Consider the following 23,369-nt stretch of genomic DNA (forward strand, 5'->3'; position numbering starts at 1 on the left):
GAGTCAGAGGGAAGTCCTCTTTCTCATTTAATTTTTTCTTGCATAGGGAAAAGCTAAATACACCACTCTAAGGCATTATATAGGTTTCAGTGGCAATAACGAATAAAGTCGCGTTAACACCAAGACTGATAAATATACCGATAACTATAAAGATAAATTAACGTCCACACCAGCGAACAATATCATCTGTTTATTCTAAGGGCATGCTTGTCTGCCACTTTAAATTCTCAAGCTCGTTATAGCAGGATGGATTCTGAAGTTTTTTATCGTTCTTCAGCTGGAAAAAAAAATCATTCTGATAGTAATTCCAACGATATCGTTTCTCTGTGACTTTATCATTATAGCTGTGCTGTGGATTATTGACAATGATTTTTAAAACTATATCTTTATCGTTATCTTTGTAGTTATCATTTTTGATGATAACTATTCCATTATAATTGTCTTTTCACTGACTTCCATCCATGTGCATGCAAATGTGAATGGGTGGAAATGCAAGTACATGAGAAGCGGTTTTGCATTTCGCTGCTTCCCATTACATTTGCCACTTAAATAGCGTAATATCATTAGCAACTTTCATTTAGTTTACCCATACTTTAGCTACACTATTAAAAATAAAGGTGCTTCAAAAGTTTCTTCAAGCAAGGCTATAGAAGAACCATTTTTGGTTCCACAAAGTCATGTCATTCAGTCAAAGGTTCTTTAAAGAACCAACTCTTTCTTACCTTTTTATTATCTAAAGAACCTTATTTTGCCACAAAGAACCTTTTGTGAAACAAAAAGACCTTTAGGAAAGGAAAAGGAAAGGATGTGATGCTCTTTTCACCCATCCAAGTGCACACTCACAGCAGTGTGTGTACACACACACACACACTGTGAACACACGCCCGGAGCAGTGGACAGCCTCTCTAACCAGGGGCGATTCTAGGATTTTTTCAACTGAGGGGCAAAAGAGGGGCCACGATTAATACAGAGGGGCCAATCTTGTGTTGTTTGAACTGTATATCCAAATCATTTCAAGAGTTCAGTAACCTTTAAAATCAGTAATAAACAGTGATACCCTATTATATTTCAATAGCAGTTATTCACTGATCTAAATCAAAACAATCAAATACAATGTGTATTAACTTTTCACTTTACAAAAGTGAAAGAAAAACTGTAATAAATAAAAGAATCCAATGTATGAATAGTGTACAACTCACAAATAATAATAATAATAATATAATTTATTTATAATAGCCTTATACAATATATATATTAGCCTTATTTATATAAATGCAGAATAACATTAACAATTCATAGAAATAAATACACAATTAATGAATTAATATAACTAATATAAATTTAATATAATAAATTGTTTTTGTTTATTATCCACATCCCATTCAATTTGCATAGCAGCAGTTGCAGTAAATTTGCATTGATAAATAAACAAAATCTACTTATGTCAAGGCTAATTAATCTTGAGCATATTGATTTAAAAATATCATATATCCATACTTTATTAGATAGCTACTTGTTCAAAAAGGTAAATTTAGTTTAACATGTAAAATATGTGGATCCTATAGAAACAGTTTAGAATAGCTTAATTAGTCCAGTGTTATTTTAGTATTAGTTATTTATTTTGCTATTTAATCATGCATTAAATATTTATGTATGATTTTTTTATTTGAGAACGTTTCTGGGTGTCATCAAATGACATTTTGTCAATAACTTCTGTGAACACACAGTACACACCGAATTTGAGACTTATTTTATTTACTTTGATTGACACAAAATTCAAGAAAACTACAATATATTATATAGCAAGTAAAAATCAGGTTATAGAAATTACATACAATTCATTTTAGAGAGAGAGCTTTCCAGGGTGCAGACAGCAATTGCGGAGCACCATGGTGATTTAGAACACCAACTGAATTTATGAGAAATCTACAGACGCAAATAGACTAAAGGTGTAGTAAAATAAAGGGCTATATGTGTATTTTGGACTTTTTTTTCACCACAAGTCTGAAAGAAGACATGTTATTGAAAACAAACAGCCCCAAATCTCAAAAATGACCAGTAAAAAAAAAACGATGTTTTTGCATGTGTCTCACCCATAGACTGTAAAAACAAGTCTCAAGTGTGGAGCGTTAGATAAACATCATACGATTTGTTTCGTCACCTCACTTAAGTGAAAAAAGTTGCTAATCGACTGCATGATTCAATAATGACTTTATTAGAATTGCAATTATACTTTTTTTTTTTAAACCATTGCTTTAAATTGCGTTGTTGCCTATATCGGCGCGTTCGGCCGAAAAATAAGTAAATCGTAACGCAGTAAACCCCTTTTACATTCAGCATCAGAGGAGCATAGTAAATATAATGATTAGCATCTTGGTTTGCTCTAGGAGATAACATCGTCATCGAACCTGGTCTAACACTGAAAGACGTTAACTTTAGTACCAAACACTTCTTGCACTGCAACAACTGGCTAATCGAAAAACATAAGCTATATAAAATAGATCAACTTAGCGTGTGCTTTTTTGTTGGAAAACAGCAGCTCGCTATTCTTGGTCCTCGTTGAGAAGCATCGCGACGCAATCATGAGTTATTTACTAAACTGAAAGATTATGATTTGAATTTGTGAGTGACAGACAAGTAGAAGGGTGGGGGCACACATGGCCCCTCCCCTGGCTACGCCACTGTCTCTAACCATTAGGCCACGGCTGTTCCAAAAGGTTCTTTTAAGGTTCTTTATGGAACCATTTCGACAAAAAGGTTATTTTATGGCATCGTGAAGCAACTTTATTTTTAAGAGTGTAAGTAAATTTAAATAGGGGGATGTTAGATTGCAGACTGAATACTTTAAAGTTAAATTGAATAAACGCTTGTAATTTGAGAAGCTACAGTTTCTAGTTTCCCAACATCAGTGTGGACCATGTTGAAAAGCTGAATTAAGCTGAAAAATGTTGCTGGTTAAGCTGCTCCACCATTATGATCTTAATAGTCAAGCTGACTGAGCTGATTAAAGGACATCCTGCTGGTAAAATAAGTTGAGATGCCTGCCAGCACACCACCATTTAAAATACATAGCTTGGTGTTTTTAGCAAGGAGAAAAGTCTCTGTGTCTGTATCTGTTTTATAAAAGCTTTACACAGAACATACGTGTTTGTGGAGTCTGAACGGTGATTTCACTGGTGAATGCCCCCAGGCCGTGTTTGCTGCGTGCTGCCAGTTGAAATATGTAGGTGGAAAACGGCTTCAGATTCTTCAGCAGATAACTGGAGCTCGGATCAAATGATATTTTCTGGAAGAAAGAGGTTTAAAGTAGTTAGCATTAAACCAGACACTACAAATTCAAACGTTTCGTATGCGTGTGTCTGTGTGTACCTGCTCTGGCTGGTCTCCAAGCCTGTAAATGAGCTCATAACCAGTGATAGCGTCAGTACCACTGTGAGCAGGAGGGATCCACGACAGAAGAATGCTGGTCTCTGATTTCACCTCTGCCTTCAGTTCTGTGGGCTGGGATGGGACTAGAAATTAGAGGAGGCAGAAAGACGATGCTTAGCGAATGATGCAACAGAAACAAAATAGGCCGCAATATTAGAATCTATAAAATAATCCCAACTTCACATTCTGCACACCTCCTGTCTTGGCAATGATGTGCAGATCACTGGAAAGAGGTCCATCTCCCACTGCAGTGAAAGCGAGAACTCTTATATAATAGGTTTTGTTCGGTGTCAGGTCTCGTATGTTCAGAAAATTCGTCCCTCGAACCATTTCCTTCTCCCATTGGCTCACAGATAGTGACGAATCCGAGGTGTAATACACCCTGTAACCAACCACCTGACCGTTGGCTTCCTCTGGCTCCTCCCACTGCACCATTGCTGTGGAACCACTCAGCATACGACCTCTGACACGACGAGGAGGGGAACTAGGCGCCTGTTCTGCTGTGCGAGCTTCCACGGTTTGACTCGGTGGGCCACGGCCAATCGAATTCACCGCCACAACCCGGAAATGGTATTGCGAGTAGGGGCTGAGTCCACCCACGCTGTATCGAGTTGTTGCTATGGCATCAATTTCTTTAAAGGGGTCGGTGGAGGAGGCGGGACGATACTGAATGATGTAGTAAGATACAGGAAGTGGATTTCCACTGTCCCACATTAGAGTAATGCTGGTGGCAGATCGCTCCATGACAACCGGAGCTCCTGGAGGATTGGGAAGGGCTACGGAGGAGGAAATGGATCATTTAAAATAAAAAAATTGAATTTATATTTTTCTGTACATTTATACTTTTATTAAGCATGGATGCATTAACCTGATCAAACGTAAGAGTAAAGACTTACAGTATATTTGTACATTACATGTACTTATATTTAGTTTCAAATACTGTTAATTATGTTCTTTTGGACTTTCTATTTATCAAAGAATCATGAAAAAAATTTATCACTGTTTCCACAAAAATATTAAGCACCATGACATAAAATATAATAACATATAATAAGAATGTTAGTTGAGCATCAAATCAACATATAATGATTTCTAAAGGATCATGTGACAGATGAATGGGGTAATGCCAATAAAAAAATCAGCTTTGTCATCACAGGAATAAATTACATTTTAAAATGGTGAACTTTTAAGACTTCTTTTTAAATGAATTGAAAAAAAATATATATTTTTCATTGAGTATCATCTTTACATATTGTATAGCACGTAAGGTTGTTCCAAAATGTAGCAATGACACCTTCTAAAAAAGCTTCTTTTTTTTGGCTAAATTCTAAAACAGAAATGCTTTTTTTTTCTTACAGAGAAGGCAATCTCAATGCATTGAAACCAGCTCAGATTAACAAACATTAAGGTGAAGGAAATGAGACAAAAGCTGATTTTGTGTGCACCCAGAGTGAGTTGCTGCCAATAAGGAATGTTCCAAGTCATTGACTTATGAGGTCATATTTCAGTTAGCCAGGCATTAGACAGCAAGCCAGATAGCTCACTAGGCTTTGGAACAACCATCAGCCACCCTGCTTCCTAAATACTGGCTCTGCCCATGTAACATATTGTTTAACTAAAAGGTTTTTCTTACTTTAATAAAATTAAACATCTTCAAAGAGCCTTGTAACATCACTCCTGCGTACCTTTAACTGTGATCTGGGCAACAGTTTCAATAACTCCGAGAGTGGACATGGCCACACACGTGTAGTTGGCAGACTGGCGTACATCTGTGAGCTCTAAAACATTCCGCCCAATAGGCATGTCATCTTCTGGAGTCAAATCCTCTGCTCCCAGCATCCATTTGACATATGGCATAGGAACGCCCACTGCCTGACAGGAGATATTCACACTTCCTCCCGGCATGATCTCATAATCCATCGGTGGCACTGAGAAGCGAGGAGGGATGCGACGCACTGAGGGTGTGAAAGACAGTGAGTCATTTATTAACTCATGCTAAAGACATTATTAATGCTACAGAGAGCACTGCGCCTAATAAGATACGCCCTCAAGATGTTGTACGCTGCAGGTTATCAATCTGTGTTGTAGTGAAGAGTGGGATAAGACGTGGCTGTGCCTCCTCTTTAATCTCCCAGACTGTGGCTGGCCATATAATTAGAAAGAACCCATCAAAAACAGCTGCCTGTGACCACATGAGAAAAGCGCTACACATTTTTTTTTAAAGCTACACACTGATTTTGGCATGACGAAGTACACACTATACATTGTAAAGCAAATGTATGCAGGCTTAAAAATATATTTCATACAAGTTGATGAATTGATAGAGTACAAAACAGGGAAAAAATGTGTACAAATTACATGAAGAAATAAAAAATAAACATTTTTCTTAAAATGGTAGTTGTGGGGTTAAGTGTACCAGACAGTGATGCTGAATTTGTCATTTAAATGTAATGAAAAAAAAAACACAAACAAAAAAAACACAAAAGCACTTTTACTGCCTGGTTTATGTAAATGCTAATAATATACAGCAACATAAAACTGTTATGCATTAGTTCATAGTTCATTTTCATATTAAACATTGAATCTATTCCTCAAAACAGAAATTGTATTCTAAATCATATTCATATAAAAAATGTAATGTTAGTTCATGGACCATTAAATAATATTAACTAACACATAAGAAGTTTATGCTTTAGAAGTTTATTTCATTGTTAGTTCATGTTAACTAATGCATTTAACTGATATTAACAAATGGAACCTTATTGTAAAGTGTTTCTTTAGTAATATTTCTTTTTTATTTTCTTATGTTATGTATGATTTCTTGTAATTTCATTTGAACCATTTAATATTTTATATATTATATTATATTATAAATCCTTCTAGTGTATCAAATTTTTACTTGCAAACAAACAAAATGTTCTTTCCCTTGCTTATAAGTTGTGAAAATACAGAAAAATATGGTGCTGTAATGTCACAGTATTCTATAGCATAAATGCCCTTATAATATAAGATGAATGTATGAATATATATATTTTTTTTCAGATGGACACAAGTTTAAATGGGTATACATCATTTCTATGATATAATTTGCTATTAGCATGATGTTATGAAATGCAGTTAAGTAGGATCAGGTGCAATATGGTGGATTAGTGTCAAATGACGAATGTAGTATTAGTATCTGGAAAGTGAGTTAGATCGTCCGGAGGGAGGGAATTCCAGAGGAGGGGAAGGATTATGTGGATGTGAGGGTCTTAAACTTAGGTTAGAGTAAGAAAAAAGAAGAACACTTACCATCTCTTAACTCTACAGAGGAGTCCGGCAGTGAGAAATGAGCATTGAAAAAGACAAATAATGACAACATTTCTAAGGTAAGAGGAGATGATCTAAGAAGAATCAGACAGATCAGACTACACTATTCATAAAAATGTGTTAGTTACAGGTTTCATTTTCTAATTCTACAGCACTCAAATAAGTAAGACAAAGTTGTACCTCTGACATAAAGGTTAGCTGGTGTTGAGTAGCGCGTTCCTTCGCTGTTGGTCGCGACACACTCGTATTTACCCTGATCGGTTTCTTCACTCTGATCAATCTGAAGTGCACCTGGATACATATGCACATATAAAGGCATTTACATTTACAATAGGGATGCACCAGTTTATATTTAGCCGATATTTATCAGCTGTTTCTTTTCTCAATTTACAACCATCGGCATAGCAGCTATATAAAGAAAAAGTCAGATATAACAAACCGATGGTTTATTAATTAACTGCATGAAGGCACTGAGCTGTATAATATCTATTGCATAATCCTAGCACTGCTGTCTGCACTTTAATGCTAATCAAATAATCAAAGACAAAAGATTGTATGCCGTTCTTGACTAAATAACTTTTGTAACTTTCATAAGTGTAGCGGACCTCATCTAAATGATGACCAAAACTTAACTGATGTTTAAAGTTTATTGTGTCCTTTTTCACTCATAAAAATCACCATAAAAGCTAAACGAAACACAGCACAAGAAGTGCACATTAAACTCTCTCTCTCACATTACCATCAACATACAGCAAATTAAACAAAACACTTATTACAACTAACAGTAAACACATTTGTGACCCTGGATCAAAACCAGTCTTAAGTCGCTGGAGTATATTTGTAGCAATAGCCAAAAAAACATTGTGTGGGTCAAAATTTTAGATTTTCCTTTTATGCCAAAAATCATAAGGATGTTAAGTTTAAGTATTTCCTACCATAAATATATCAAAACTTTATTTTTGATTAGTAATATGCATTGCTAAGAATTCATCTGGACAATTTCAAAGGCAATTTTCTCACTATTTAGATTTTTTTCAGATTCTAGATCTTCAAATAGTTCTATCTCGGCCAAACATTTTCAGATCATAGTAAATCATACATCAATGGAAAACTTATTTATTCAGCTTTCAGATGATGTGTAATTCTCAATTTCGAATAATTGACACTTAAGGTTGGTTTTGTGGTCCAGGTTCACATATATACAGACCTCATGCCTTTTCAGGGGGTGCTTAATAAACTATTAGTCAGTTTATTAAGCACTCCCTGAAATGGCATGAGATCTGATTTAAATCTGAAGAACTGCATGCTTTCATTAACCATGTAGCTTCGTAGACTCAAAATAAGAGTCTCGCCTTAGTAGAAGAGATCTCATACATATTAATACATATTAAAGATGGATAAATATGTACTTAATTTAAACAGTGAAGTGTTATTTTACATTTGTTTACTTTATTTCTGTACCTTAAAACTGTTAAACCTACCTAAAAAGCACTGTTTATTTAATATGTATTTTTGTTCTGTTGTATTTATGTAGGCCTGCTGAATGCTTAATGGATCCAATCCATGTTCATTAGAAATTATTTGATGATGGAGCAATAAAACTGCTAGTATAATTTAATGCAGGTGTTTTTTTAACTTTGCTGATTAAAACATGATCAAAATATTATCTTTTTTGATCGCAACATTTCTAATAAGAGAGGAAGTGACAAAAATCGGTATCGGCTGATAAGTGTTAAATCGGTATCGGCCCCAAACAATCCTATCGGTGCATCCCTAATTTACAACATCACAACACATAACAACACAATTTGTCACCAGCTCAGTACTTTGGAAGAAATGTTCTGGGTTGTGTACAAGTTAAGCTCTATTGACAGGCATACACTTTTTCATATACCATTTTACAAAATCAGTAAGCAATTATATAATGCTAGTGTACACTAGAGCTACAATTTCTGCTGTATGTATGCATTCTACAGTTTACCCTGGTACAATACATTACCTCTTTTCTCTGGAACAGCATGTCACAGATGCTTTACATAGAGCTTAATTTGTACTAAACCTGTAACATTTTGTTAACTGTAACTCAGACATGCCAACACCACACAAACTGGTTTGCATGTAAATATCGGCACAAAATGAAAATAGTTAAAGAGTATAACAATCATTACAGTATAAAAAAAAAATTCCAAGAACAAATTTTCAAGAATAAAATAAACCAGATATTGCATTAAAATCTCAAAACAACCAAACAATTGACCTAGCCGAAAAGAAAAAGAATAATCGGCCAGCCTGTTTCAACAATGTTATTTAAATATTAATAGTTAGATAGAGACACAAACAGACAGAAATGACTCCAAGAGACACAGACTGTTGCACTGCATGTAAAGTGGATTCTAAAAAGGCTTCATTAAAAAGACAAGATATAAATATAAAATAGCCTGATTTATCATCCAAGTAGAAATTTCTAGCTGAAAAATGAAATGGTGTTTAATTAGAGAGAGAAAGATGTGAGAAGATCCACAGAGTGATCAGAAGAGCAAAAAAAAAATCAGCGAAAACAGGAAAAAATGCTTTAATTTGTGCAAAACAACAGTATTTCACAAAAACGTCAGTATTTTCTGTAATGTTAGTGACAGCAAAACATGTCACTGAAATTGCTAACTTAATGGTCTACATTTCACAATACAAGATAATATAAGATGATTTAGTCAGTCTCATCTCTATTTAAGTGGAGAACACAAGCCATCTTTCATATCTGTACCCTTTAGTTTTCTGCTGTTAGTTCTGAAGCCATCTAAACACTATAGTGCGCTCTTACATAATATACACATTTAAAATCTATAGCCTTTGGGGACAACAGACCAAAAACTATAGATGACTCATCTATCAATTTTTTATCCAATAATATGTTCTACAAGGGGAATGTCCCTCCTACTAATATAATGAAAGGGATGAGCCTTTCAATATGTCCTGCCTAAGCTTCCTGTTTCCAAAAAGTAATACCACCACAGGAAAGAAAACCACTCAAGTAAATCCCCTTTAAATTATTTTTATCAACTCACAAAATTAATGCCTATTTGATTTTAATTTACCATGAAAAAAAAAAAGCACTGAGATAAGATCAATGTAAAGGGGAGGAAGTCTTATCATGGACAGAACATTAATCATGACAAACAAGTCTCTGAAAATGACACGGTTAGTCAAACAGAGAGAAACAGAGAGAGAGAGATGAAAAGAGAGGAGGGGAAAGGGAAGAGGAAGATAGAAAGAAAAAGAGCGGTAAGGTAAGGAAAGATGTGCTGGGTTGCTTTAGTCTCTTACCTCGGATAGGTGTACCCCCTGGATGTGTGAGAATGAAAGCAGATGGGAGATTAAAGAGAAGACGAGTTAGTGCAGCGAGGGAGAATGAGAAAAAGACAAGAGTGACAGAGAGAGTGAAAAAGATACAGAGAAAGAAAACAGAAAGATAGATGGATATAATAGAAACAGCAAAAAAAGAATGCAAGAAAAAGAGAAAAGGGGGAGGAGGGAGACTCTTCATGTCTTAAGTGCAAAGTGTACGTTGGGTTTTTATGAGATGACAAAAGAGGTTGACTTAACTGAACAGAAAAGGACATTTTCCATCACTTAGCATGTTTTCAAAATATTTACTATTAAATATTATTCTTTTTTTTACATTAAAAATAATGAAATTAATAAAGACAAATAAAATAAAAAATGCTTTCAATTAATTTCATTTTTAGCAAACAGAAGGCATTTGGTCTGTATCCCTGTTCCAGAAACCATTTTTTAACATTCTCCTATTAAAATAGACAAAGAAGGATTATAAACAAAGTAAAAAGGGGAAAAAGTTTGAAAGCACCCCTGTGAAATGTAATTAATGAGAGCATATAATGATTGCAAATGCAGTCCAGTTGAATAATTCATGAAATATTGTTTGTATTAAAGCTGCAGTCCGTAACTTTGTGTTCAAAATGTACAAAATTAATATAATAAATAAGTTACGGACTGCGGCTTTAAATTAGATGCCCAGATTACAAGAAGAAGAGTGGAATAATAAGTCAAAAATCTGCTACTCTGTTATACTGTTGTGATATCAATGTCACACTATACATACCAAATGTTACATGTATTTTACTAACAGAAAAAAAAACTGACAGAACATGATGGAAAATGTACAAACAAGTCTGTCAGTGGCAGACAATGATTTGTAGCACAACCTCTGAATGCCACCTCCTTTTTCCAAGAAAGCAGATCATAAAACCAGTTCAATAGAGAAAATATCTTTATGGATGATAATTGAAAAGAACACAGAGACTTAAGACAGGCAGACTCGAGCCCAGAGAGAGAGGAAAGCCAATAAAGGCCACGGTTTTGGGTGAAAAGCCACTGTAACATTCAGCATTAGGACATTCAAACCTATCTAGGCAACAAAGTGAAAGAAAGAGAGAGAGAAAGAGAGAGATCAGAAAGAGTGAGGGGGTAGTGATGCAGGAAATCCAATGCCGAGGGCAGTGAGTGTTTGGAGAAGTGAACGAGTGAGCCAGTGAAGGAGGGAGCCAGAAACAGCGAGAGGCTCAATATCACACGTTAAAGGGGCAGCGCTTGGGTAAGGGGGACTGTATCTACTGTACGTGACTGCTGTGTGACTAAGTGTGTGGAGAGAGGGTGACTATACTGTTAGGGGGAATACAATATATAGATATGTCATGCGCTTTATCAATAACTACATGTTTGTTTGTTTTGTGTTTGAACGTGAGTGTGTGTTGTGCCTCAGAATAGCACACTTACCAAAGGACTCTGTAGATTAAAACACAGAAAAAGAGACAGCACATTTATCACTTAAGGTTCTCGCACAGCAAAAACAGTGTGTTTGAGACTTTCTGTGTGTGTGTGTGTGTGTGTGTGTGTGAGAGAGAGAAAGCATATTAGGCTACAGGATTTCTTTAAAGGTGTACTCAAAGAGGTTTTTTGTGTACGTTTGTAGCATGGGAATCGTTGGCTGTTATGGTTTGGTATTGACTGCATGACAATTGATTTTTCCCACTGTTATGATGAGTCTTGTGTATGTGTACTGTATTCTCTGGTTTCCTTGTTCTTTTATTTTCATGATTTCTAAAGTATATAGCAATGCATAATATACACATATAGAAGTTTTGGTATGTTTTTGAAAATTCATTTTAAAGTCTCTCGTGTACCAAACTGCATTATTTTATCAAAAATACAGGTAAAAATGTTAATATTGTGAAATATAATTACAATTAAAAATAACTTTTTTTCCTATGATCCTTCAGAAATCATTCCAATATGCTGATTGATGCTCAATAAATATTTGTATTATAATCAATGTTGCTTAATATTTTTTTTCCAGATTAAATTATTTGTAATTGAGATCTTTTGAAACATTAAAACAAGTCTTTACCATCACTTTTGATCAATTTAATCCTGAAAAAAGTATTAATTTGATAATTGACCATAAACTTTGTATGAAATATTACCATGGTGGTATAAATTTCAATATTGGTGCATTACTAATCAATTATGTATCTGAAGTAAACATATTATAATAGCATCATAGATATTTGTAACTTGTAACTTGTTTTTACAAGCAAAACTGCTGGTCATGTAATTTCAACCTGACAACCTGCTCCATGTAGAATAAAAAAAAAATTAAACTACTGATATGACTCTTTATCTCATGTGAATGTACATCATTTAAAACATATATGTGAAATGTATTATTTATTTTTTTATGTGTAAAACATTTTATTGAGACACATTTGCTAAGTGCACCTTTAAACATATGACACAATAGGAGCACAGAGACTGTGTGAATCCTCCAGAGCACACAAACCTGAGCGTAGCTGTTTGATCCGCCCATGAGTGTGTGTATCTATGGGGAGGAAATCTTTAAACCAGGTGATCTCAGGGTCAGGTGTTCCACTGGCTGCACACAGCATGGTAGCGGTGCGAGAACGCTCCACAACCTTCAGCTGAGGGCCCATATCTATAGAAGGGAAACCAGTGGGAAGCTGGTCCTCTGAAATAAACAAATACAAACAAGCATTACACTCACACCTCTGCCTTCGATGGAGGGCTTCGATCTTGAAGGTGATCTCACAAGATGAAGGTGATCTTATTCAGATGTTATGCAAAGTAGCATACATTTTGTTTTTTTAAAGAGATGTATATAGCTTTGTCAAAGTTATTTAAATTTAAGATACTAATACAAATTTGTTAAGATGACAAACAGATGCACAATATATCTGAGATAAATTTTAATTTCACCAAAAATGACTCATTGAAAATATACATTTTATTTTTGTTAAATGTATTATTTTAAATATAACATATTAATGAAAATATAACCAAATATAGTATTATTACCGTTTCATTTAGCTTTCTAAAAATTTTTTAGAAATACTTTGATTACAGTATTTCGTTTTAAACATTAAGAATTAACAAATATATATTCTGTATAAAATACTCTTCATGTAATATAAAAAAAATGCTTTGGCTTACAGGGAGGACATAAAACCTTTGAGAATTTAGAAAATAACGTGCATTTACAACATGCTTCAATTACACAGCTACCAATAAATTTTAGGAAGTGGTAAGTGAATCATTACTTTTTGGGGTCCTTGGAATAATACAAAAAAATCAGACAGTTTAATACATGATCTCAAAAAAAAAAAAGTACCCTGGAGTACAGTTGATTCAAAAATTCAGCATGGGCCTAAACCTGTATATTCTCCAATAAATCAATTATTATTGACCGAATGAAAACAATTATCTTCTAATTGGTATTTCCCAGACATTCTATGTATGTGCATCTCTAAAAATAACAGTAATACTCAGAGATGCCATGTTTTAAGTGAGCTTGACAGAAATGCACTTCAGGTGTCCAAGTAAGTTAACTCTTAAAGAAGCTTCTAGTCAGATCTGTGCCTACCGCGGAGAACACTCAGACGGGTGGAGGCGCTGATCTCTCCTGCTTCGTTAGATGCCACACATTCATACACAGCCTCATCACGGGGGGTCCGCAGTGGCTGCACTCGCAACACAGACCCTGAACCATCCTCAAAGTCGATCACCTACACAACAACACAGAGGCAAATGTGTTAGTAACTCCCCGAGTAGCTGGTGTGTCTTTATAGACCATGTGTATGGCATCCTTTGAGCCAGGGCAAATGTGTGAGAGCGTACTATGGGAATCTCACTTTAGTAGTGTTACAACATTGTATCACTGCTTGCAGCAAATGTGTAAGCAAGCTGTCTGTATGGTTTGTGTTTGTTCAGTTGAGGTGTGTTTACCTCAAATCTCTGGTTGGTGACTTTTTTGCCTTTTCTGCTCCATGTGATTTTAGGCTGTGGATCTCCTGTGGCTTGACATACGAAGGAGGCCACGCCCCCCTGTACCCCTATCTGATCAACGGGTGTCCGAGTGAACTGAGGAGGACCTGCAGAGAAAGACTTGGTCTTGAGGATAGGGAAACCCTTACTATTTAAAATCTCCAGAATGAACATTGACAAATGCATCTATGAATCATGAAGTTTACTTCTCACATAGAGTAGTTTACAGGCAGAATTTAAAGTGAACAATTATAATAATACAATAAATGTACTCATTATTCTTTTGACAGTCAGGCCAACAATTATTTTCATGTTGTACCCAACATTGAAATTCTATACTCCTATGTTTAAATAAATAAATAAAAACAACACTACAAATATCAAATCAATTGTTTTGGATTATATCGTTTTAAATAAAATAAAATATAAAAAATGTAGTATTTAGTATTGCAGCTCTAAAAACTTTGTGGGTCCACTGGCAAGAATTTTTCACCTGCATTTTGCGCTTGCTATATTTTAAACCCTTCCTGAAATTTAAGTCTATTGTTATTTTTACATTGTACTAAATATTAAATTCTATACTTATCTCTCTATACTACTCTGAATAAAATAAAAAACTCAAACACTAAAAACTAAAATAAGTCTATATATATATATAATTTTTTTTCTTCTAAAATTAGATTAAAATGTATTCACAATTTACCATAATGATTTAGGAACTGCAGTATTAAATGCAGTACTAAATACTACATTTTTTTTGCATTTTGGTACCAGTAAAAATCATGGTAAGAAATATTTATGATTATTTTTTCCCCATAGACCAATCAATGGCAGGAAAGTTCTGGTCTGTAACTTAAACATGTTAGTTTCTAAATTGGACTTTGACTTTAAAAGCATAAAACCTATTTGAAAATCAGGCTGTGACTTCATGCGTGCATTAAAAATGCATTACAGTTAATACAAAAGATGGAGTGAATTAACTCTTGTAGATGAGGAAAGTGCAGATAAGCGGTGTGATTGATGCAGTCTGCAGTGCTCGCTAATCCACTCGATCTAAGGATGATGTCACATTAATCTGCACCATAACCCAGTGACCAGCAGCTCTAAACTAATGGCATGTGTAACTAACCAAAGGCTCAGCTCAGGTTCAAACAGAACAATGTAGTGAGTGCGTGGGTGAGAGTTCGTGTCATCACCCCTGATGATGCACAGTGAAATCTCTTCATCTTCACTTTACATGCTTTAATCTGCAAAAGCTCAGATAACGTTTACAAAAGAAAGCCCTTGAGTGCAACTACCCTTGCACTTCTATCAAACACAATTACAAAGACCAAAGAGAGAACCATGTTTATAATAATTAATATAAAATAATTTAATAAATTCAATAAATTAAATACAAATACAATTGATTGTATTTTTATAAAAAAGTAATCTTATTTTCAGCATGTAAATTCTTAACAACAAAAAAAACAATGTTTAATAGAGAATAACATAATGCCGGCCTGATTATCTTTTTTAATGTTTTTTCGTGGGCATCAAATGAAAAGTAAAAAATCCATGTATTAAACGTTGACGTCATTTCTTTACGTAGTCAACGAAGGCCACAGAACACTGATCTGGACATTTGGTGCAGGGAAAGAAACAAATGGAGGATTGCATTATAATCCATTCGACTGGTTTAACATGATGAAATTGCTTAGCATGTTCAAAAAACGTATTTTTTAATTACATACTACTTTGTAAGCTGCATTAAAGTGTGCCTTTATCCTTTGGGGAAGAAGAATATTTCATAAAAAGAGCCAGCGATCATTCTGAGTTTCAGAGGATTCAGCCTCTGTTTTATATGTTTATATATTTGATGTCTGTGTACTCACTTTGTGTATGCGCCAGCTGGAGCACGCTCAGTAGAATCAGTAGTACCGGCTGGTAGGCGCTTCTGTAGATCATGTGACCTCTGGCCATCCTCTCATTGGCTTGTCTATGTGGATCACCAAGCTGTAAGTGCACTCATAACCTAAAGTAAACATGTGAACAAGCAAACATATCTGTCAGTCACATGTGCAGGCCGCAGCTCGACACGAGTCGATTGCATTAATCAATTAGTACTCTGTGTGTAAGACTTTCTCTGAGGATCAGATAACAAATTACTGAGTGGTCAATCAATCCGTGAACATATCATTTAACATAGAGCCTTCACAGACAGAGTAGTCTAGCTTGCATTAAAGGAACAGTTCACCGAAAATGAAAATCCTGTAATCATTTATAAACTCTAATGTTACTCTTAATTGAATAGATGATTGTTGAGCTCCAAAAAAATAAGTGCAAATAAATAAACACATAAATAAATCAGCATATAAAAAAGTCCATATGATTTGTGATATTCAAAGTCTTCTGAAGCCATAAGATCTTGCTGTAATTTGTGGCAATGGTGGTCATTAACGTACATTTACATATGGTGCCTCATGGCCGAGTGTGACTGACATCAAAACTGGTACCATGCATCTTTGCGCATTATTTTTATGTATGAATGTGAATGACACTAAAAGCTACAGCAGAAGGAATGATTTTTAAAAAATGGCTCTTTTACACAGAAGGCTATCATATGGCTTAAGAATATTTAATATAATGCAAAACTATGTATTGATTAATTTCATAGTGGTTGTTTGGACACTTTTTGACTCATTAATTTCCATATAATAGAAAATAGTCACCAGGAAATGCTAAATATCTTCTCATGTGTTCCAAAAAAAAAAAAAAAAAAAAAAACCTATAGTGCACTATATCGTTTAAAAGTTTGGGGCCATTTTAAAAAAAATTTATTGAAATTATTATACTATGAAAAATTCTTTAATACTTTCATTCAACGAAGTTGCATTAAATGATCAAAAGTTACAGTAAATACATTTATACAAAAAATATATTTGAAATAATGGTGTTATTTTGAGTTTTCTTCAGAATCCTGATTTTAAAAGGTTTCATAAAGACACAAATCAGCATATAAAAGTTATTTCTTAGAGATCATTTGACAAATAAATAACAATTTAAAATATATTTCAAATTTTAAATAACATATTGTAATATCAATACTTATACTACTACTACTACTGATAATAATAAAGAAATAATAAATGCAGACACTTCTTTTACAAACATTACAAAATGTTACCAACACCAAACAATTAATGGTGTTTGGAATTGCATGAGGGTGAATAAATGTATTGTCAAATTTTGTTGGTTTTTGTCTTTCAGAATAGTACTTTTACAAGCAATAAAATTACAACAATCTGCCATTGCACAAACTTTAAAGCTGTCAGCTGAGATTGCAAAAAACTTTTTTGGGGCATAGTTGAAAAAAAAAATGCACAAAAAAAAATTCCAACAACTGATAACAGCTGTCTTGGTTATGACAAACGTGGGAAGAAATATAACTCGAAAGTTATACAGAATTCAGATTATAACTTTATTAAAACATTGCTTAAAAAAACTGCATTGAATATATTATAATACATGACAGCTCCTAAAGGCATCTCTCTCCTGCACGCTGGAAAACTTTAACACAAACTCAATAATTATAACATTCAGCCCATTAATGTATAATGTATCTTACTTCTGAAAATATAAGGTGAAGAATGAGAGACAGGTCGAGAGAGACAGAGAGAGAGAAAGAGAGAGGGAGAAAGAGTTGGGTGGGCAGTTGAACTGCACTAAGTAAAAGTTGCATTAAATATGAATGCTGTGCATGGGAGATTGCCACAGATGGGGGGCGTGTTGGGAATCGCTATGGTAACTCTGCCCCCACGAGCACCGCGCTTGTCACATCACATCACATCATTAGGAGAGAGAGTGGTTGCAGACCCCCTCATCCGTGCTGCCTCCCCCGTCTCCTATCCATATTTAATTCCTCTGCTGCACTCTGAGGCTTCCTTCACTTTTACAGGGCTGAGAGAGAAAAGACCACACATGTCACTTCCTGCAGGGAATCATGATGATGTAGGAAACGGGGAGTGAAGGAGGGGAACGGTGACACACACAAACCCCAAATGTATGTGTGTTTCCACATGTCAGGATTCTGCTGTGGAGGAAATGGGTCAATCTGATCTCTGACTCATGTAAAACTGAAGCCCTTCAAACCTCTAAAGCCACACATACACACACACACACACACACACACACACACACCATCTGCCTCATTTGGAAAACACTCCACAGCAGCTTAACACAATCCCTAATACACATTATTATCATGAAAATACATAGATGCACGCAAGGGATACACAAACAACACAAATACACTGAGTATATCCACCAAATATACATCACATCTAAGAAGACATTGGGAAAATGCTCGTATTTTTAAGAAAGTTACATCAATTTAACATAAAATAAAAAATAAAAAGAGTAACAAATAAATGCATAAAGCACCAAAAATATGTTTTTGACTTGTGCTACTGAACATTTAAAATCAGAATATTTGGTATTATTTATTTTTTATTTATTTTGTGTTTTTTGAAGGCATGCACTCAAGCTGGACTAAACTTAAGTCTAATGATCCATGCTGTCCAGCATGATTTGAAAGAGCATCTTCTGCTTGAGTGGAAGCAAGAAAAATTGACCTTTAGCACAAGGGCCTTAACATTGTCACAACATTGCAGAATCTTAAATTTTTTTTTTTTTAAATTTCATAATTAAACATGTTTTTGTTTAAAACTACACTTATTTGTTTGTTTACAGATTTAAATTAGAATCTAAATCCTTGATTTTCGATTTGGACTGTGCAGACAATGTGGATTGTTTGTGTGTGTGTGTGGATTATTTTCCTCTCTCCTGTGTTAGAGCCATACGCTACCCTGTCTAATCTGGAAAGAACAGACATCATGATGATAACCTGATATTTCCTGCTTCAACTCCATTTGTGCCAAAAGTCGATAGCTAAGCTTTGTGGCTATGTCTGTGTGCACATGAGAGAGACAGAGTGAGAGAGAGAGGAACATAAAAGACTATGAAAGAAAGCCGACAGCAAGTGTGTGTCTATGTGTGATATTTGTGGAATAGTGAAACATAGCTGCTGACTAAACAAATCTGCATCTTAATTACTTATTCACAGATGCAACGAGTCAAATAATTGATATTTATTACTAAGGCACCAATCACGTTAACATGCATGGACACAATTAGCCTGCAGTTAGGTGATATTTAGCCATGATGTGAATGAATAAAATAAATAAATAAATAAATAAAAATTCACCCTCTGCTCTCCACAAAAAAAAGAGACTTATATAAATTCGAATTGACAAGAGAACTTGGATAAACTATCCCTTTAACGTCTACAAAACAGTTATTTTAAACAACATCCCCTGTATTTCAAGTGAAAAGAGGATCCAAAATTGCGTAGGCTTTAAAATGACTACAATAAAAGCTCAACAGCCGAGCCACTAAACTCCCTCTCAAATCCTGACTGAGCGATGTACTCTTATTTTGCTGAACCATGTCAGTTTTAACTATTAAATCAATTTGTGCTCTAAGAGTCCATGGACATGAACAGCAATTTATAATGCAGCTTATTAACTATAGATGGACCTGCAATGCCATTAATATAACTGTTGTACTATTAACGCTGTACAGCAGGGGTCTTCAACAGGAGGTTTGTGACAGTACTGCAGTCATTTTATGCGAAAAAAAAAAATAGTAAACAAACATCAATCAAAGCTAAAGTTAAGAAACTGAAGCTCAGCTAAATGTTTCATTATTCCTCCCACATTCAAGTAAAATTAAAATGCAACCTATATATGACTCGTTAATGATCATTTTAATGGCTTTGCAATGTAAGCACCATAGAAAAGTGTATAAGTGTATTAATTTGATACAATATGCATGTTATTGTAATGCAGGCTTCAAATGTAACAGGAGGTCTGTTATCCATCAGGGGGTCCTTCGCCTGAAAAATATTAAAGACCCCTGCAGATCTTATAAGTAAATCTGTTTGGGAATAGCGGTGGTTACATAAGGCGATTTGCAGTATTGGGGAGGAAAAATGCTGTGTGTGTTTCCCAGAGGTTGGTTCACAAACACACAAAAACGCACACTGAATCGGATGTAATGACTAACTGAGAAGAGAGTACACCTACAGGTATTAGGAACTGAGTTTTCTCATTTACAAACAGCTTGTCATCTCTAATATGCATCCCATCACATGAGCACTCAAACATATAACAGCAAGGAAAGACAATTCTTTGGCCATATGGCCGCTGTAACTCAACACAAGAACGTGTTAGTGTGTTACAAACACAAACTCTACAAAACCCTTCATTAAGTCTCTGTACAACAGATGCAGCTGTCAGGGCAAGAGACAGATGAGGACAAAATGACATGTAGATGTGGGACAGTCTCGCTGGCGGGCACTCATTGCCTTGACAACGCAGAACTCCAATTAGAGCTCCTCTGACATGGAGCAGCTGTGACAGTTAACAGGTACACACATCTGTCTCACCCTGGCCAAAAGTGACCTGAAGCTTCTGCATATGGAACACCCTGCGTGACACGATCACACGGGTCCTCTGCGTATTCCAATCTTCAATCTGTTTCAATGTGGTACTTCTTTGCAACATTTAAAGACCTTAGATGTTTCACTTCCTCCAGAGAAAGAAAAGAAATATTGATTTGTTCGACAAAATAAACAAACAAAAAGAACAGCTTGTCTGGATATTTTGGGCAACCTAAATAATGCAATTCTTACAATTCACTTACAGACCCAGTGTAGGTCTTAAACAGAGTAAATAGAGGAATCATGGAGCTACATTTAAGACCTTTTTAAGACAATTTAAGTTACATCAGCAACATTTTAACTTTTTACTATATATTGACTGTAAGATAGCACAGCTAAACAGACTTTGTGATAACTCCTTATCAATACAACATAATTCAGAAGGGGGGAACGAAGCACAAGATAATTAACTGATTGACTAACCAATGCAACCCAATAAACAAGATTTAGACCAATAAACAAAACAACTGACAAAACCTATTGAAGAGGGAAAATAAAGCACTATGTGATAACAGGGCAATGAGTTCATACAGTATTTGAAACATCAACTCTTAGAAATGTTTGCAAACCATAACTGTTCTGCAGAACTCTTCTCGTGACAAACATCTGACTGATCAGACAGTTTAACTGTGATTATGTATTGCTTGATTTGATGCAGACTTGACAAGAGTGTCAGTAATACTGCACCTGATCGTGTCTAAATGATCATGGAAGGTGAAATAATGATCACAACTTTTACATTTTTAATTGTGCATCCCAAGCCCATGCCAGTTAAAAACAGCCCAAAGTAGCACAATAACCATGTCCCAAATATAAAAATGTGATTTTCATCCCTAAAATACACATTTAACGGTCACTGTTATGCACATTTATCATAAACACAGCTCAAATGCTTCATATTAAGCACAGTTTTATTACAGGCAGAATGCAAAATGTTTCAGTGCAAGCACTTCAACCAAATGTAATTATGCAATATTTCAAACCTTTAACCCACTGGAGAAAATCAACCGATGTCAACAGTTTAAAAGCAGACAAATTTTGTGGAAAAAACAACAACAACCCTGCACACAACACGGGCTGCAGAACTGTTGGAGGATGTTGGAGGATTTGCTCCTCAACAAATACAGAGCTCATTGACAAATACAGATGTGCTCCCTTCACACAGTGCGCATGCCATTCGCGAAATCGAAAGTGAACTGCGACTGCGAGCGCTAGTTTTTAAGACCCCGTGGACACCCTGAAAATACATTAATAAAAAAAGATATCTAATAGGGCTGCATTAAAAAACTGACATTACGATATTTCATTTTTCTTGCAATATACTGTATATTAAAATATGAAAAATACTATTTGATTAAAGTACTATTTCATAAATATTATTAGAAAGTTAGTTATAATACACAAATAATAATAATAATAGTACACAGATTTTTTTATTTAAAGATCTTCACCTCTTAAAGCAACCACTTCAAAATTTACAAAATATATATTTCCAATTCTATGATTCAATTTTTGTAATTGTTCATTTCCAATTCATTATGAACAATAGGAATATAAAATAATAATAAATGCCATGCATTGTGATTATTGACAATAATAATGAGATTCAGATTATTATGAAATAAAACTAAGATATAAATGCCACACTTGAAACCAGTAAAGAACAATATTGCAGCTATCTGTATTATACTAAATAAATAATATTGCAATATCGTTTTCATAATAAATAAACACAAATACATGCCTGCTTATTTCAAAATGTCAGTTTCCATTTTTATGGAATAAACAAATATTTTCTGTAATATTATACAGTGATTATATTGTAGCTCTTCTTTCAGGTGTTTATGGGTAATTTGATTCTGTCTTCAGGGCACAAAAACCCGTCAGTTACACTCCTTGGTGATTGGGCTTCAAATATTTGTTTGTTATTGTATAACCATGTAAATATGTGTTTGTTATTTATTTGGTATTGTATAACCATTTTGCTATAAATTATTTAAAAATGGAAAAAAAGATTTTAAAAAATGGATCTGAATAACCCCTAAATACATATTCTCAGAATAGTTGCTTCTTAAATAGAAACACTTCAGAAGACAAACCGCTTGTATACATGGATTACCATAATTTAATATTTTATATCCTACAAATGGGATTTGTCGCACCAAGCTAAAACAAACCATAATCATTATAACAAGCCTTTTTTAAATTGTCTGGTCACTATCAACTGAGAACCATTCTTTTTTCCCTCATGCATCTGTATTTTTGGCTGCATTTAAAAAACTGGACCATGGTATGCACGGCATATCACAACAGTACTTTCTATCTTCATAAAGCTGGCAGATAAACTAGCAATGAAATAGTTTGTAAACAAATTATTCCAAACAGCAAGGGCCTGTACTGAATCAAACATCTCAATTCAACAGGAACAGTGCTGTAAGCAACAGCGTGTTCCTTTATGTGGCATGAAGACAGTAACAATTAGACAGTAACTGAATTGCAGTACATGAAATTACAGTCATTATGATATGTAATGATCTAACTTAATCCAAAATACAGCAGTGATATTTTATTACCTCATACGCTTTTACTTATGTCTTGTTAAAATGCCCCCAGGGGCTTCAGGGAAAATTTTGGATGACGTAAACAAATTGCTGAATCCAACTGATACATGAAACAACCAGTCTGAAAGAACTGAGAGCTGCTGAATTGACTTAGCATTAACACATAAGTGATTTAG

The 23,369-nt window shown here is 34.6% G+C and overlaps 1 protein-coding gene across 1 annotated transcript in view; it reads right to left on the reverse strand.

Moving 5' to 3' along the window:
- LOC127949172 (receptor-type tyrosine-protein phosphatase S) overlaps positions 1–23,369 on the reverse strand; it is a 66,629-nt gene that overhangs the window by 25,310 nt on the left and 17,950 nt on the right. Inside the window, exons 5-15 of the mRNA XM_052546157.1 lie at positions 15,966–16,105; positions 14,053–14,198; positions 13,691–13,832; positions 12,593–12,778; positions 11,530–11,538; positions 10,060–10,077; positions 6,919–7,029; positions 5,115–5,384; positions 3,624–4,205; positions 3,370–3,512; positions 3,145–3,286 (exon numbers count right to left, since the gene is read on the reverse strand). Coding sequence (XP_052402117.1) covers positions 3,145–3,286; positions 3,370–3,512; positions 3,624–4,205; positions 5,115–5,384; positions 6,919–7,029; positions 10,060–10,077; positions 11,530–11,538; positions 12,593–12,778; positions 13,691–13,832; positions 14,053–14,198; positions 15,966–16,053 — 1,837 coding nt within the window. The 5' untranslated portion in view covers positions 16,054–16,105. The remainder of the gene's footprint in view (positions 1–3,144; positions 3,287–3,369; positions 3,513–3,623; positions 4,206–5,114; positions 5,385–6,918; positions 7,030–10,059; positions 10,078–11,529; positions 11,539–12,592; positions 12,779–13,690; positions 13,833–14,052; positions 14,199–15,965; positions 16,106–23,369) is intronic.

This window comes from Carassius gibelio, chromosome B1 (assembly GCF_023724105.1).
Source record: "Carassius gibelio isolate Cgi1373 ecotype wild population from Czech Republic chromosome B1, carGib1.2-hapl.c, whole genome shotgun sequence".
In the NCBI taxonomy this organism is placed as follows: domain Eukaryota; kingdom Metazoa; phylum Chordata; class Actinopteri; order Cypriniformes; family Cyprinidae; genus Carassius; species Carassius gibelio.